The sequence below is a fragment of the Eurytemora carolleeae genome, unplaced genomic scaffold (assembly GCF_000591075.1).
Source record: "Eurytemora carolleeae unplaced genomic scaffold, Eaff_2.0 scaffold130, whole genome shotgun sequence".
Taxonomy (NCBI): domain Eukaryota; kingdom Metazoa; phylum Arthropoda; class Copepoda; order Calanoida; family Temoridae; genus Eurytemora; species Eurytemora carolleeae.
The window spans coordinates 245052-261311 of record NW_019397116.1 but is presented as its reverse complement, the minus strand read 5'-3'; the positions used below and the strand labels follow the sequence as shown (position 1 = coordinate 261311).

At 29.7% G+C, this 16260-nt stretch overlaps 2 protein-coding genes across 2 annotated transcripts; both read left to right on the top strand.

Moving 5' to 3' along the window:
• The first annotated feature begins 277 nt into the window (after nt 1-277).
• On the top strand, nt 278-9661 carry LOC111712022 (histone-lysine N-methyltransferase, H3 lysine-79 specific). The gene is made up of 12 exons (XM_023486529.1): nt 278-384; nt 1357-1427; nt 1771-1818; nt 2785-2872; nt 4057-4151; nt 4267-4338; nt 5760-5827; nt 6114-6214; nt 6404-6501; nt 7018-7135; nt 7721-7777; nt 9647-9661. Exons 1-12 carry the CDS (start codon nt 325-327, stop codon nt 9659-9661), a joined length of 891 nt encoding a protein of 296 aa, XP_023342297.1. The 5' UTR covers nt 278-324.
• Nucleotides 9662-10677: 1016 nt separating this feature from the next.
• On the top strand, nt 10678-15869 carry LOC111712039 (uncharacterized). The gene is made up of 6 exons (XM_023486547.1): nt 10678-10780; nt 11457-11534; nt 12015-12106; nt 12652-12709; nt 15015-15093; nt 15626-15869. Exons 1-6 carry the CDS (start codon nt 10703-10705, stop codon nt 15736-15738), a joined length of 498 nt encoding a protein of 165 aa, XP_023342315.1. The 5' UTR covers nt 10678-10702; the 3' UTR covers nt 15739-15869.
• Nucleotides 15870-16260: the final 391 nt, after the last annotated feature.

The window sequence follows — 16260 nt, the reverse complement described above, 5'->3', positions numbered from 1 at the left end:
GTGTGTTTTTTTTAGTAACACCCTTATTAGCATGATTACGTTCAAATTAATAATACTTTTTTATTAAAACTTTGACATTTTGCCACAAAAAAACTTTCCTGACATCCAAAAACATAGCAAAAAGAAATACTTTCTCACTTGAAAAGTTGCATTGAATTCCAATGTGTATTGTTATTTTTGTCTTCAAATTAATTAAGTTCAATGAATATGTTAAAAAAAAAACATGGTTTAAATATTTAAAAACACAAAGAGATTTTCCCGTTTTCTAAAATATTTGCGTATCTGTAGATATATTGATTTTTCAATTAGCATATAGATAGAATAATGACGCCAAACAATGAAGAAACCAAAAAGAAAATAGTGGATACGTCACAAAAAATACAGGTGTGTAACCTTTCAGAAAATAACGTTCATGCATTTATATTTTCTAATCAAATGTAACTCAGAAAGGTCATATGGGCAATGTTATATTAACGAATTAACGAACAGCAAGGTCTGTTCAGTTAACGATCATATCAAAAGAAATATTGACTTGCATAATTCAAGTTTCATGGTAAGAAAAAGATTGACGAAGAGGACGACTTTTAGAAATATAAACTCCCTCCTTTACACAGCTCACACAGTAAATGTTTGGAATATGATGAATAAGAATAAAAGTTTGTGAGTAGGGGGGGCAAAAATAATATTTTTGACCCCCCTAGGCATAGCACTGCAATGTAGTTCACCAAAATCATAATGTAGCCCTTCAATTATTAACCAGGCAAACTTTACCTTTTTTAAAATATGCCAGGGAAATTTTTTAAGGTTTTTATTATTAAACTTTAAAAAAACGTTTTTAAAAGTTTTAAATTGTCTTTAAAGGTTGTTTAAAGTCTTTAATTTAAAGGTTGTTTAAAGACTTTAATTTAAAGGTTGTTTAAAGACTTTAATTTAAAGGTTGTTTAAAGACTTTAAATTAAAGGTTGTTTAAAGACTTTAATTTAAAGGTTGTTTAAAGACTTTAATTTAAAGGTTGTTTAAAGACTTTAATTTAAAGGTTGTTTAAAGACTTAAATTTAAAGGTTATTTAAAGACTTTAATTTAAAGGTTGTTTAAAGACTTTAAAGAGTAAGTTTTTGCAAATTATGTTTTTAATTATCAGATCTGAGTTCGTTTCCTTTTTTCAATCTGACCGCCTTTTTTTGTTTATTTTCTTGTGGTTTTTAACAATTTTTCATTTTTGATTTTGATGGTTATTTTATCGTTAAAACTAACAAGGATCAACCCGGACCAATTTTTATAAAATGTGGATTTAACATCTACTCTGTGAGGTTGGTAGATCATCATCTCCGAATTATAAATGTTTTGAACGTTTAGGAAGTTCTTCTTCTGCTACTTGCTGACAACGATGATCTCCGAGATCGATTAGAAAAGGAGGCAGCAGAAAGGTTTTTATTATAAAATTTTCAACAAAAAAAATTGAAATAGTACAGAATATAAAAATACAATTCGTTAAACAACTTTATGTAAAAAGCAAAAAATTGAAATTTCCTTATATTTAAGTTTTTAAAAAAAAATGTAGTGTTATATTTTAACTTATATAATTGATATTTATTGAATTTTTAGTATTTGCAGATTTAATTGCTTTCGGGCAGAATAAGAGACCTAATTAAAAATTTTAAATCCACCTTTTATCTTCTGTATAAATATATTTTTTTATATGTTATCCAAAGCTGGCCAAAGTTTTTTTTTCGAAATTCGAATTTTTATCAAAATGTTGATCTATTGTAGAGCACGGGAAACTGCTGAGCTGAGAGACAGATTAGACAAAGAAACAAGGTACTAAACAAACCAAACTGTACGGTGGACTAGGGTCTATTTGAATTCGAACCGGATCGACCCCCTTGTGCCGGGCTTTGTGACATGCAGGATGTACCGGCCCGACCGTATTCTATGCCGGCTCGGTTTTAATTTTAGTGGCGCGGTCAGTACCCTGTATCTACAGAATATATCAAATGTCTAGGGATCTACTGAATAAATAAAATGTCTAGGAATCTTCAGAATATCTCAAATGTCTAGGAATCTGCTGAATATATCAAATGTCTAGGGATCTAATAATTATATAAAATGTCTAGAAATCTTCAGAATATATCAAATGTCTAGGAATCTACTGAATATATCAAATGTCTAGGAATCTGCTGAATATATCAAATGTCTAGGGATCTACTGAATATATAAAATGTCTAGGAATCTTCAGAATATATCAAATGTCTAGGAATCTACTGAATATATCAAATGTCTAGGAATGTTCAGAATATATCAAATGTCTAGAGATCTACTGATTATATAAAATGTCTAGGGATATACTGAATATATTAAATGTCTAGGAATCTACTGAATATATAAAATGTCTAGGGATCTACTGAATATATAAAATGTCTAGGGATCTACAGAATATATTAAATGTGTGGGATCTACAGAATATATCAAATGTCTAGGAATCTTCTGATTATATCAAATGTCTAGGGATCTACTGAATATATAAAATGTCTAGGAATTTACTGAATATATCAAATGACTAGGAATCTACTGAATATATTAAATGTCTAGGGATCTACTGACTATACTAAATTTCTAGGAATTTACTGAATATATCAAATGACTAGGGATCTACTGAATATATAAAATGTCTAAGGATCTACTGAATATATCAAATGACTAGGGATCTACTAAACATATAAATGTCTAGGGATCTACTGAATATATAAAATGTCTAGGGATCTACTGAATATATAAAATGTCTAGGGATCTACGTAATCAGCTTGAGAAAGAGATGGATGAGAGAATACAAGAAGGAAGGAGTTTAAGCCTAAAAATAGATCAGAATGCAGAGGTAAATAAACAATTTAGATACTTTGAGTTCTTTTTTTTATTTATTCCTGAGGTTTGTTAGATTCAGATATACTATACAATACATAGATAATATTGTAATGATTGTCGTCTTCTTTATTTCTTTAAATTCTAAAATTTCTCTTAAGATTTCATATAACTTACAATGAAACCCTTAATAACGAATACATCGAAAGAATTCATCATATGTCGTATTCTTCACTTTCTAATAATGGAATGTTGCAGATATTTAGTTTTTTAATTAAATGATTGTATGGAACTTTTTAAAACTCTTCCGGCATATTCATGGCTATTTATTTATTTTCGCAAATACTGAAATTTACGTAATATACTGGGTGTCCCACGAAACATGACATTTAATAAATCGTTATTTTTAGTTAAAACATCCTTTTGCTTCATTATCTTTTACTTTGAATTCAATTTTAATATAACATGACTCCCATATAATACTTTTATTGATCTTTGGTATCAAACAACTTAACAAATTATGGAAAAAGACATTCTAAACTATTCACCAACTGTCATGTTTCGTGGGACACCCTGTAGTATAAAACTCATTGAAAAGTAGTCAAGACGACGTTTGATATATTCTTCCGATGTATTCGTTATTAAGGGTTTCACTGTATTATATTTAAGCAGGTATAAACACAAGAACAACAGTTTAAAACAATTCGTATATTCGTCTTTGAAGTCTGAACCTTTGTGGGTAAACCTGTATAATCAGCCAATTAAGTGAAATGGGTGTGTGTACTGTGTACACAACATAATAATTGCTGTGTCTCAATGAACTATTTACAGTCATAAATTAAGTCTAACAGTCGTCTTCCTATTCCACAGTTGTATGGGTCCCAGTGTATACACCGCTGTTTGTCATTATATATTTTAGGGTATGTCTGTCTACCCAACATTTTTTTTGGCAACTAACATTACCCAATGGATGGTTTCTGGACCGTTAAAATAAAAAAATCTTTCTTGAAAAAAACATCGACTTTCTTAAATAGAACCACTTTAACAAAAAATTCTGCTAAAATTTGAGAACGATTTAAAGACTTTCACACCAACAAATAAAAGCCAGAACTGTTAAGAAGGAAATGCGGTACGAAGCGCACTAAAAAGCCTAGTTTCTATTGGTTTATTGGTCCCATTGTAAAAAGTGTAAATGTTTAGAGCGGAAATGGAGAAATGAAGGATCTACGTGAAATGTTGTTGCAAGAGCGAGATGAACGAATAGACGGAGACACCAATATTGACAACTTTTTCAGGTTTCGGTTTTACAACAGTTTGCTTGAAAAAAATTATAAAATCTTATTGTTACAATGTTACAACTAGAGTTGGGGGCTGTTAAGTTTTGTCAATTTTATTTGAGTTTTATTTTAGAAAAGAAAACGATGATAGGAAGAAGAACCTGGAAGATGTGAATGAATGGATAAGAGTGGAAAATGAGAAAAGGTAAAAAAAAAACTTCCAGAATTTGTTTTAACTTTTAATTATAACTTTTTAACGGGAGTGACCGGCAATGTATGGTAGTTGAACTGATAATGTAGTATTGTGGAGGTATTTTTAAGGATTCATTGGAGACATAAAAACATTTTAATGATGTATAATTACTATTTTGAGCGCAAAGTCGAAGTTTAAAATCATGGATGGTTACGTTTTGAGAATCGATTTTTTAAACATTATTAAATATTGACGACAAAAAATGTAAAAAATTCCACGGTAAAATAATCAGATGTTTAGGAAAATATTTCTTAATTGAAATTTTCTCAATAAATCAATGTTAGAATCAATTATTTCTTTTTCAAACTTTTATTGTGTTTCTCTTTTTTTATTTGTTCGCATATTTCTTCAAATTCTTCAAATGCTGTTAACGGGTTTGCAGTCGTAATTACATTAGGGGTAATTACGCGTAACACTTTCTTTCACTTACGGAGGAGCATTTCGCTAAATTACATGTTAATTATTATGCGAATGAAAGGCTAGTTGTGCGTAATTAAGGCGAAATTACACGAAATTACTTAATACGAAACCATTCCGTAATTAGTAAAGTACATATTAATTCTCAGAAATGAATATAGCGGGAAAATATGTGTAAGGAAATGTGCGATACAACCATGTCCAATCTGATTGGATAATTTAAATACTTTCAAATTGAAGTTTTGCTAAGTAGGTGTAATTATTGCAACATTAAGCGTAATTACTTTTGTAGAAATTACGCGAAAATACGGCGTAATTATGCGAAATTGAAGTTTCACTAATTACGCATAATTATTGCAATATTTCGCAAAATTACCTTGTAGAAATTATGGCGCAATTTCGCGAAATCAAAGATTTGCTAATTACGTGTAATTATTACAAAAGTTGACGAAATTACCTAGTATGAAATGACGCAAAATTACGCCTTAATTTTGTAAAATGGAAGTACGCCAAGTACGCGTAATCCTGGGTAACTACACGAAATGAAAATTATTTAGATAATTTTTTAAACCGATTCTCAAAATCATTCCTCAAAAATGAACAATTTATGAGGATTTTAAATATTGAATTTGCGCTCTTGCTGTACAAATATGCACTGTAAAAACATCTCAAAGTTCTCAAATGATACATAAAAAATGTCTGCACATTACTATATTCTCAGCTCAACTATCGTACATTGCGGGGTCACTTTCCTGAGTTCAATCTTCTGTTAGCACCAATGAATTGCCATTTTTTAAAGTAACTTATTTCTGTGCAAAATTTATCGATTTAGACCACCCATAAACATTGCCCGGGGCCATGTGAGGTACCAAAAAAAAAGTTGGGCGCATTCAACCATTTGATGTTCTCGGATACAATCACAAACAAGCTAAATTTATAGATTAAGAATTGTTCAGGCAAAAAGAAGCAGAGGAATTACGGGAAAGGATGGAGCGGGAGAAAAGAGAACTTCAAGAGTTCATTGGTATAACTTGGAAAATAATAGATCGTGTTTTTTCTTAATACTTTTTTTGCACTAAAATTTTGTGGCTCAAACTGACTTAACGGTACAACTAAGATTGTAAAAGGAGAATTGTAAAATATAACCGGCCAGTGGTTGATGATATGTTTTTTTTGTTTATGACTAAATATTATTTTTTGTAAAATATGAATGAATATTTTAAAAGGAAAAAAATACACAATTTAATGGGAGGGGGATTTGTGTCTTTTCTAGACATTTAGCTAGAGATTTTTATATTTTATACTTTTAGACAAAGACAATAAAGCCATGGCTGAAAGAATTGCTAGAGAGAATGAGGAGAGACAAAAGAGCGAGGAGGAGATGGCAAAACGTCTCAAAGCCTCTCAAGAGGTGGGGATAGCAAACTATATTTTCTGCGAATTTGTTAATACGTGGTTATTGGTTAAAAATTATAAGAAAAATTTAAAAATTTGTTGCTTCTAATTTTTATTGCTTTAACAATAAAACAACTGTACGCGACGGTGTACATACACTGTGTATTGTACATGAAAGTAAAAAAGGTACAATCCAACTGTACAGGCAAGTGAAAACGGCACAATCCAACTGTACAAGAAGATGCAAGCAGAAAACCTGGCTAGAGAAGCAGAAATAGCTGACCTAAGGGAACAATTAAATAGGTAAAATTATTTCATAATAATTGTTGGTTATTTTTTTAATTATTTTTAAAACTTTCATTTCGCACCTTATTGGTTTGATTTTATGATTATTTATACATCAAACATAAGATTTGTTGGAAATTTTTATAAATTAATAATTAATGAACCAGAAATAAAACCTAGCAAAGGAAATTTTAAAAAATGCAAATACTTCTTTTTCTTATTTCTAAAAGATTGTAATTAACAAGGGAGAAGGCTGTATATGCTGCTAAGGATTTCTAAAAGATTGTGTAATATTATTATCAAGGGATAAGGCTGTATATGCTGCTAAGGATTTCTAAAAGATTGTGTTATATAATAATCAAGGGAGAAGGCTGAATATGCTGCTAAACTAGAAAAGGAGAAGAAGGCGCTGCAGGATAGATTGGAAAAGGAGAATGCGGAGCTTCAAGACCGTTTAGCTGGACAAAAACNCAAGGGAGAAGGCTGAATATGCTGCTAAGGATTTCTAAAAGATTGTGTTATATAATTATCAAGGGAGAAGGCTGAGTATGCTGCTAAACTAGAGAAGGAGAAGAAGGAGCTGCAGGATAGATTGGAAAAGGAGAATGCGGAGCTTCAAGACCGATTAGTTGGACAAAAACAGCTTCTTCAGGTCTTATGTTAGAAATTATTTTGAAAAACTAGTCCTTCAAAAAAGACAAAAATTTGAATATTCTTCTAATAAACAGAGACACTGAAAAATAATGTGTTGTCCCATCAATACGAATTTTGAGTTATTAGAGAATAAAATATTTTTATTTACCTTAAGACAAATAAAAGTAAAAATCAATTTTCAATCAAAACATTTCACATTAAAGAGCTATTGAGATGAAAAATAATGTTTGTTTGATATGTAACCCACATAGATTCATCCTGGTTATAAAAGTCTTAATTAATTTTTAAGAAAGTTTAAGAAAGGGTCAACTTTGAAAAGTCGCAACGCCTTTTGGGCGTTGATTTTACCGCTCTAACTCAATTATACTTTTCGGTAGTCCTTTACTTGTACATTTTAGCCTTTGAGCTTTGGTTTTTAAGAAGTAATTGGCAAAATGCTCATCGATTTTTGTTTAAGACCTTTGTTGAGACCTTTAAATCACGGTGAACTGGATAAACATGATCTAACAACTTTCGCTGGGACATCTTATTATTCATTTAACGTTTTTAAATTGATCACTGATCTAATAAAATATTGTTTAAGGGAAATATTGATGGAAATCAGAATACAACTGGATTATCTATTTATTGTATTTTCCATGTAATATTTATTATCCATGTTTTGTGTTATCCATGTATCGTATATTATCCTTGTATTGTATTAACCATAAATTGTATTATCCTTGTCTTGTATTATCCTTGTATTGTATTATCCATCTATTGTATTATCCTTGTATTGTATTAACAATGAATTGTAATACCCTTGTATTGTATTAACCATGAATTGTATTATCCTTGTCTTGTATTATTCTCGTATAGTATTATCCATGTATTGTATTATCCATGTATTGTGTTATCCATGTATTGGGTTATCCTTGTATTGTTTTAACCATGAATTGTATTATCCTTGTATTGTATCATCCATTTTATTATCCATGTATTGTGTTATCCATGTATTGTGTTATCCTTGTATTGTATTATCCATGTATTGTGTTATCCATGTATTGGGTTATCCTTGTATTGTTTTAACCATGAATTGTATTATCCTTGTATTGTATCATCCTTGTATTTTATTATCCATGTATTGTGTTATCCATGTATTGTGTTATCCTTGTATTGTAATATCCTTGTATTGTATTATCCATGTATTGTATTATCCTATATTGTGTTATCCATGTATCGGGTTATCCTTGTACTGTATTATCCATGTATTGTGTTATCCATGTATTGGGTTATCCTTGTATTGTTTTAACCATGAATTGTATTATCCTTGTATTGTATCATCCTTGTATTGTATTATCCATGTATTGTGTTATCCATGTATTGTGTTATCCTTGTATTGTTATCCTTGTATTGTTTTAACCATGAATTGTATTATCCTTGTATTGTATCATCCTTGTATTGTATTATCCATGTATTGTGTTATCCATGTATTGTGTTATCCTTGTATTGTATTATCCTTGTATTGTATTATCCATGTATTGTATTATCCATGTATTGTGTTATCCATGTATTGAGTTATCCTTGTATTGTTTTAACTATGAATTGTATTATCCTTGTATTGTATTATCCATGTATTGTGTTATCCATGTATTGTGTTAGCCATGTATTGAGTTATCCTTGTATTGTTTTAACTATGAATTGTATTATCCTTGTATTGTATTATCCATGTATTGTGTTATCCATGTATTGTGTTATCCATGTATTGTGTTATCCTTGTATTGTTTTAACCATGAATTGTATTATCCTTGTATTGTATTATCCTTGTATTAAATGTACATGTACTATTCTTGTATTGTATTATCCATGTATTAAATGTACATATACTATCCTTGTATTGTATTATCCTAAAATTGTATTATCCATGTATTGTATTGTATTGTATTATCCTATATAAATGTATTATATTATTCTGATATTGAATACAAAAGTCATTATGTACAGGGTGTCCCAATAAACATGGGAATTCAGTAACGATTTAAATTAAATACAATCTAGCAGACGTAACTTTTTTTGACCATTGAAATTAGGATATACACCTATAATTCTTTACAAAGACGGTTTATAATTCGTCACCTTATTCCCATGCTGTTTAGGGACACCCTGTATTAAGATGTCTAGTGTTTAGTGTGGTGAGAATAAAATAAAGTATTATCCACAACCAAGTAATCATTTCTCCATAAGAAAACTATTTTTGTATATGTTATATATATATATCTACATAATATATATATAAATTGTGTTACGAAATTTCGTAGATGTTTGAGGGACATTTTTTCAATATGGGTTTTGGGGATATATATTTTCAAGAATGACCGCCTCCCCCTCCCCTTTTTTTAAATAGTAGGCTTTTTATTTAAATTTTTAACATTTTCTCTTTGTATACACTGTAAACAATAGCAAAAAAGTTCGCGGATTTTATAAAAAAAATCGTGCATTTTCGAAATTTAATGAAAACCGAATTTTGTAGGAGGTTAATTTTTGAAACTTTGATCCACTATAAACTATGACCTGGGGTCATGTGAGTAGGGATGTTAACGTTTTCATTTTTTTGAAAAACGATCGTTTTTTAAACGATCGTCGTTTCGTTAACGATCGTTAGCGACGACCCTTCGTTAACGATCGTTAATTAACCGACCTGAAGGGCATCTGTACTTATCATTGAGTAGTTGTTAAGAAAATATCAAGAAGTTTTAGCTCCCCCACAACTTTTAACTTCAGGTAAGACGACATTCAGAAAAGTTGCATATAATTCTTTTTCAAAAACGATCGTTATTGTCAATAAAAAATTTTTTTTCAAAAACGATCGTTTTTTCAAAAGCAATCGTTTTTAAAAAAAACAATCGTATAAAAAACTGTCACAAATCGTTTTTAATAAAACGATCGTTTTCAAAAAAGATCGTTTTTTCCCAAAAACGAAACGATCGTTTTTTAAAACAATTGAAAAACGAAACAAAAAACGATCGTTTAACGATCGTTTTCAAAAACGATTTATAACCCTACATGTGAGATCACACACAAACGTTGGGCCCGATCGGTTCAGCCGTTTTGACGTTTATTGGCCGGATAAAAGGAAAAGAACAAATACACAGACAGACACCCAGACAAGCAAAGTAACAACACATACATGATTGTTTAGATTTTCCTGTGTTTATGACTCAGCAACACTTGTTCTCAAATAAAAATGTTTTTGAAAAAGAAATTGTATTTTTCATACAAATATGATGCGTAACAAAATCACAAATTTCTCCCTACGTAACGCAGACAGTATGGATAATGAACAAATTCTTAACTTTCTCAAATATTTCGTTCTATCATTCTGAACTTCTAGCAATTTATTGAGATAATAAATTAGAGATTTTTCCTGAATTTTCTGTTTTTAGTTTTACTCAGCTATAAATATATATATATATATATAAGCAATTTATTGAGATAATAAATTAGAGATTTTTCCTGAATTTTCTGTTTTTACACTAAACTTGGTTATCATTTTTTATGAAATAAAGACATTTTTCATGATTTTAGAATGATGAAAGAACATGGATTACTTAGAAACTTGATGTCACAACCCCTTTCAGTTTTCTTTGATGCTTTCAGAACAGAAGTAATTTAAATTATTTTAAATAATTTCAATTATTGTATTTAAATTAATTATAAGTGTAATCAAAGATGAAAAAATAATTTATTTATAACCATAATAATAACATTAATACTTCAAAGGACTATAATAATAATAATAATAATACCAAGAACTATAATGATAGTAATACCAAGGACTGTAATATTAATACCAAGAACTATAATAATAATAATACCAAGGACTGTAATATTAATACCAAGAACTATAATAATAATAATACCAAGGACTGTATTATTAATACCAAGAACTATAATGATAATAATACCAAGGACTTTAATATTAATACCAAGAACTATAATAATAATAATACTAAGGACTGTAATATTAATACCAAGAACTATAATAATAATAATACCAAGGACTGTAATATTGATACCAAGATCTATAATAATAATAATACCAAGGACTGTATTATTAATACCGAGAACTATAATAATAATAATACCAAGGACTGTAATAATAATACCAAGAACTATAATAATAGTAATACCAAGGACTGTAATATTAATATAATACCAAGAACTATAATGATAATAATACCAAGGACTGTAATAATAATACCAAGAACTATAATAATAGTAATACCAAGGACTTTAATATTAATACTATCAAAAACTATAATAATAAAGACACATCAAAGGACTATGATAATGGTGGAGAGGAATATCTAACCTTCTCTGGGTGTAGATCGAACTTAGGAGGAGGGATGGATTTCAAGGTACACGATTAAACAACAGAATTCAACAAAATATTGAAGTTTTTACCAACATGCATCAAAGTATCCTTGAAGCATAATCTAAAACTAATGACTTTGAAATGGATTTTTTAGATTTTGACAACTGAACTATATCGTTCATTTTTGTAATTTTTTGGACTGCAAGAAGGTAAAAACTGCAAGAACCTTTTTAGTGTTTTACAAACAATTTTTTTAAATGTTCTGGGTGAAATATAAACAAACTGAGAGCTTCAATCTTCAAAGTCTAAGATTTGTTTATTTGTACAGTTGTACAGTATGTACGTGCAGAAAAAATAGACAGAACATGACTGTACACATAATGAATCATTTGCTTCTAGGGAGTTTAATGTTGATGTGGTTCTAGTCTTTTTCCCCTTAAAATGTCCTTTATTTTCAAATAAAATCCTAACATTTTTTACTGTTTACTGTACCACTGGACGTGTCTGTACATGTTTATTTAAGTCTGGTGTATTTACTGTACCACTGGACGGAGCGTACATGTTTACTATCCATATATGTACTCATGATATGAAGAAAGGGCTTCTCTCTCTCAGGTATTATTGAAATTAAAATCAGTCATTTAAAAAATACGTTTGTTTCTTATTTAAGATTTAATAAAGGGTTTTCTTGGACACTTTACGTCCAGGGTTGCCCACACAAGAAAATACTTTAATGATGAATTGATAAAAAGGTGTGGTATTCTGCTTTAATTTTTATTTTAAATAATATAAAAATTATTTAGCAATTGGGAAGAAGCAAGTTTAAACTTGAATGAAAAAACAAAACGTTGAAAAAAATCACGTCCTTTGTGAATTGTGGGTAACCCTGTAGTTGTTAAAAATGTTCTTATATTGAAAATCCAATTAACTAGCAGCTCTGGACTCTTATTCCTAGCTTTTTCTGAGAAACCCTGCTCAATTCTGTAAGTCTGACCAGCTGAGACACCCTGTACAAATTTTGTAAGTCTAGCTGTCCAATGACTAGCTGCAGAGACACCCTGTACAATTTTGTAAGTCTGACCAGTGAACAGCTTTCAACCCACATTTGTAAATTCAAGTTCATTTAAGATATTCAAAAAATAATCTAAATTTTTTTCAAGATGTAATGGTAATGAGCTTGCAAGTTTCTATGATCAAAACCATGATTCGAATCATAAGGTACCTAGGCTTTCATTTGTTCTCTTCAAATATTTCTCTACGCGGTCAAATAAACGTCCTACAAAGTACATCATTTGATGTAATTATTATACATTCAAATTAACCTTTTTCGGTATTTACATTTTTTAATATTTGATCAGTTAAACATTTTATTAAATTATTTACGATTTTAGTTGAATAATGCAACTAAATGAGTCTAACAATGGGCTCTGCGCCCCTGGGTATAAAGCGTGTTCAACCATTTTCAATGTTCAAAGTTCAATGTTCAATGTTCAATGTTCAATGTTCAATGTTCAATGTTAAAAATTCAATGTTCAATGTTCAATGTTCAATGTTCATTGTTCAATGTTCAATGTTCAATGTTCAATGTTCAATGTTCAATGTACACGAAACAGATAAAAGTAAAATTAGTGGCCATCTAATCCTAATTTGATTAGGATTCAGCCTAACCCCCCTTTCAATTATCACAAACATTCCCTTTAACAACATATGATGATTGGTGATATTACATATTATAACTAACCTAACTTTGGAACAAATTTGAATATTGAATTATAAAGTTTCGTCAATATTAAACATATTAGACGACCCCTAATGGTCGGTTTCAAGGGCGAGCACATGTTTCAGAACCAAACTGTTACAGTGATAACCAGAAAACTTTGTAATAAGATGACGACTTTTAGAGTCAAGTTTTAACTATTAATAGGTCATTGAGCATGAGACACAGCTACGGTGCATTGTAAACAGGCCAATTTAACTTAATTAGTGATTTAATTCTTTTAAAACTATTTGCTTTGTAACAACTTCAAATACACTTGGTATAAAGTCGTCTTTCTATTCCAGAGTATTCTGGTTATCACGTAGATATTAATGTTTAACTCTTGGTAACAAAACTGCAATGTAACTGACTTTTTATTTCTTAAAGGGACTGTAAAGGAAAAATGAAAGGGGGTATAGGCTGAAAGCTAATCACTTTAGCTCTCTATCGCGACCCATGAAAGTGATATCTGATGTTTCTATCTCGCGAAATTGATATAAAACTTTGTCAAATTTATACGAAAATTAATTTATATACAATTTTGAATAAAAGTAGTAGGTTTAAAAAGATCAAATTCAGCAAATAAGCAACCAATCTGAAAACGACGATATCCTAGAGAAAGGTAATTGTAAATTAGGTTTACTTTTATATTTGTTATTTCTATTTTTAATAGATTTCATTCCTAATACTATTTATACGTCCGTATTACTTGACCAGAAATTCCACCAATGGTAGTGCAGTAAAGTGGTCACGTGATACAGGCGGAGACACATGATCAGTATACTGCTCTCCCATTGGTGATAGTTCTGGTCACGTGATTTAAGTTTAAGATTTTCTAAATTTTATATATATGAACTTTCGTATAATTTTAACACAGTTTTATATCAATTTCTCGAGATAGATACATCAGATATAACTTTCATGGGTCGCGATCAAGAGCTAAAGTGATTAGCTTTCAGCCTATACCCCCTTTCATTTTTCCTTTACAGTCCCTATAAAGGGAGTGACTGGCAATGTATGGTGGTTGAGCTGAATGTGTAGTAGTGTGGACAAATTTTTTAGGATTCATTTGAGATGTTTCTACGACGTATATTTACTGAGTTTGAGCGCAAAGTCGACTTTTAAAATCATAAATTTTGGTTTTCAGAATCGGTTTTTTGAATTATTAGATAACGACGACAAAAAATGTAAGCAAAATTCTACAGTTAACTAATTAGTTGTTTAGGAACAGGTTGAGCAAATATATATTAACTATTATCATTGAAAATAAGTCATCTTATTCAATTATTTGTTTCTATAATCTCTCATTATTCACTAAGATTTTCTGCAGATTTTCAGGAATTTTATTGAAAAGACGACATTTAAAGAATTTGAAATCTGCGAACAAAGTCATAGAAAATAAAAAATTCAATAAAATGATGAAAACAAAATAATTGATTCTAACCTTGATTAATTGACAAATTTCTTATAAGAAATATGTTCCTAAACATTTAATTTTTTTACTTTTTTACTATATTTTTTTCGTCGTTATTTGATAATTAAAAAAACAGATTCTGAAAACATTCCCATCCAAATTTATGATTTTGAACGTCTACTTTGCACTCAAACTTAGTAATTATACATCGTTAAACGATATATATGTCTCAAATGAATCCTAAACATATTTTCTACAATACTGCATGTTCAGTTTAACCACCATACATTGCCGGTCACTCCCTTTAAAGAGCAGTTACGAATTTCAAGTCAGCAGTAAATTGTATATTGTAGAATTCGATGGCGAGTCAGAGCATTGTAGCAGACTTAGAAAAAGGAGATCGTGTACAGATATACATGTACACACATACAGGTACAAATATATTATATACATGTACAGATATACATGTGAACACATACAGGTACATAGATATATACATGTACACACATACAGTTACATAAATACATGTATGGTACATATACTAATACAGATATATACATGTACACACATACAGTCACATATATACATGTAAAAACTTGCAGGTACATATATACCTGTACATATGTACTGTTGTACAGTATACACAGTACACACACACATAAATGAACATATATTCATGTACAAACACACACATACAGATATACATGTACAGAATAAAAACGGGTGCAGATATTTATGAAGAGTACACTGTATACACATACAGGTACAGACATACAGGTAAAGATATACATGTACAGTGTACACACATGTACAGGATATACATTTATAGTACACATACATACAGGTACAGATATAAAAGTATAGTACACATACAAGTACAAATATACATGTACAGTGTACATTGTACACTCAATTACATGCGGGTACATACAAAATATAAACTAATTTATATTCCCAAATTAAGGTTTGATGGACAAGAAATCCAACTTGTTTACACATTTTGTTGGTATATTCCTGCGCCCCAAAAACTTCATGGTTGAACCGGAAACGGAAATGGAAATAACTAACGGACACTAGAATCTAGAAATAAATGTTTTTGAATCAATTTTCGAAAATGTAAATGTAAGGAAAGGTTTATATATTTGAATGTTTCTATTTGTTTTTATTAAATAAATTTTATCTTGATGTACAGGGTTACCCGCAAAGGCTGAGACTGTGAAGACGACCTGAAACCTCTGAAATATTAAGATTCTGGGGATAAATTAATTTTTCTGCTTTAAATTTAGTTTTTAATAAATTATTTAATGATTTGACAGAAAAGAAACAAGTTTATAGTTTAAAAGGAAACGGATAGATTGAATTCCCTTCAATCGTCTCTGAAGTCTCATCCTTTATGGGTTACCCTGTAACCTGTACATTGACATAATTAAGATTTTACAAAAATTTAGTTTTGTTATATAATATAATTATAAAAACTAGAATTTGCCACGCGCCTTAGAAGGACATCAGTAAGCGTAATCTCAGTGCCAAGATGGAAATGCAGGATTCACAACGATATCCTCCAAACATTTATCTGATCAATAATTTGGAAGATATATT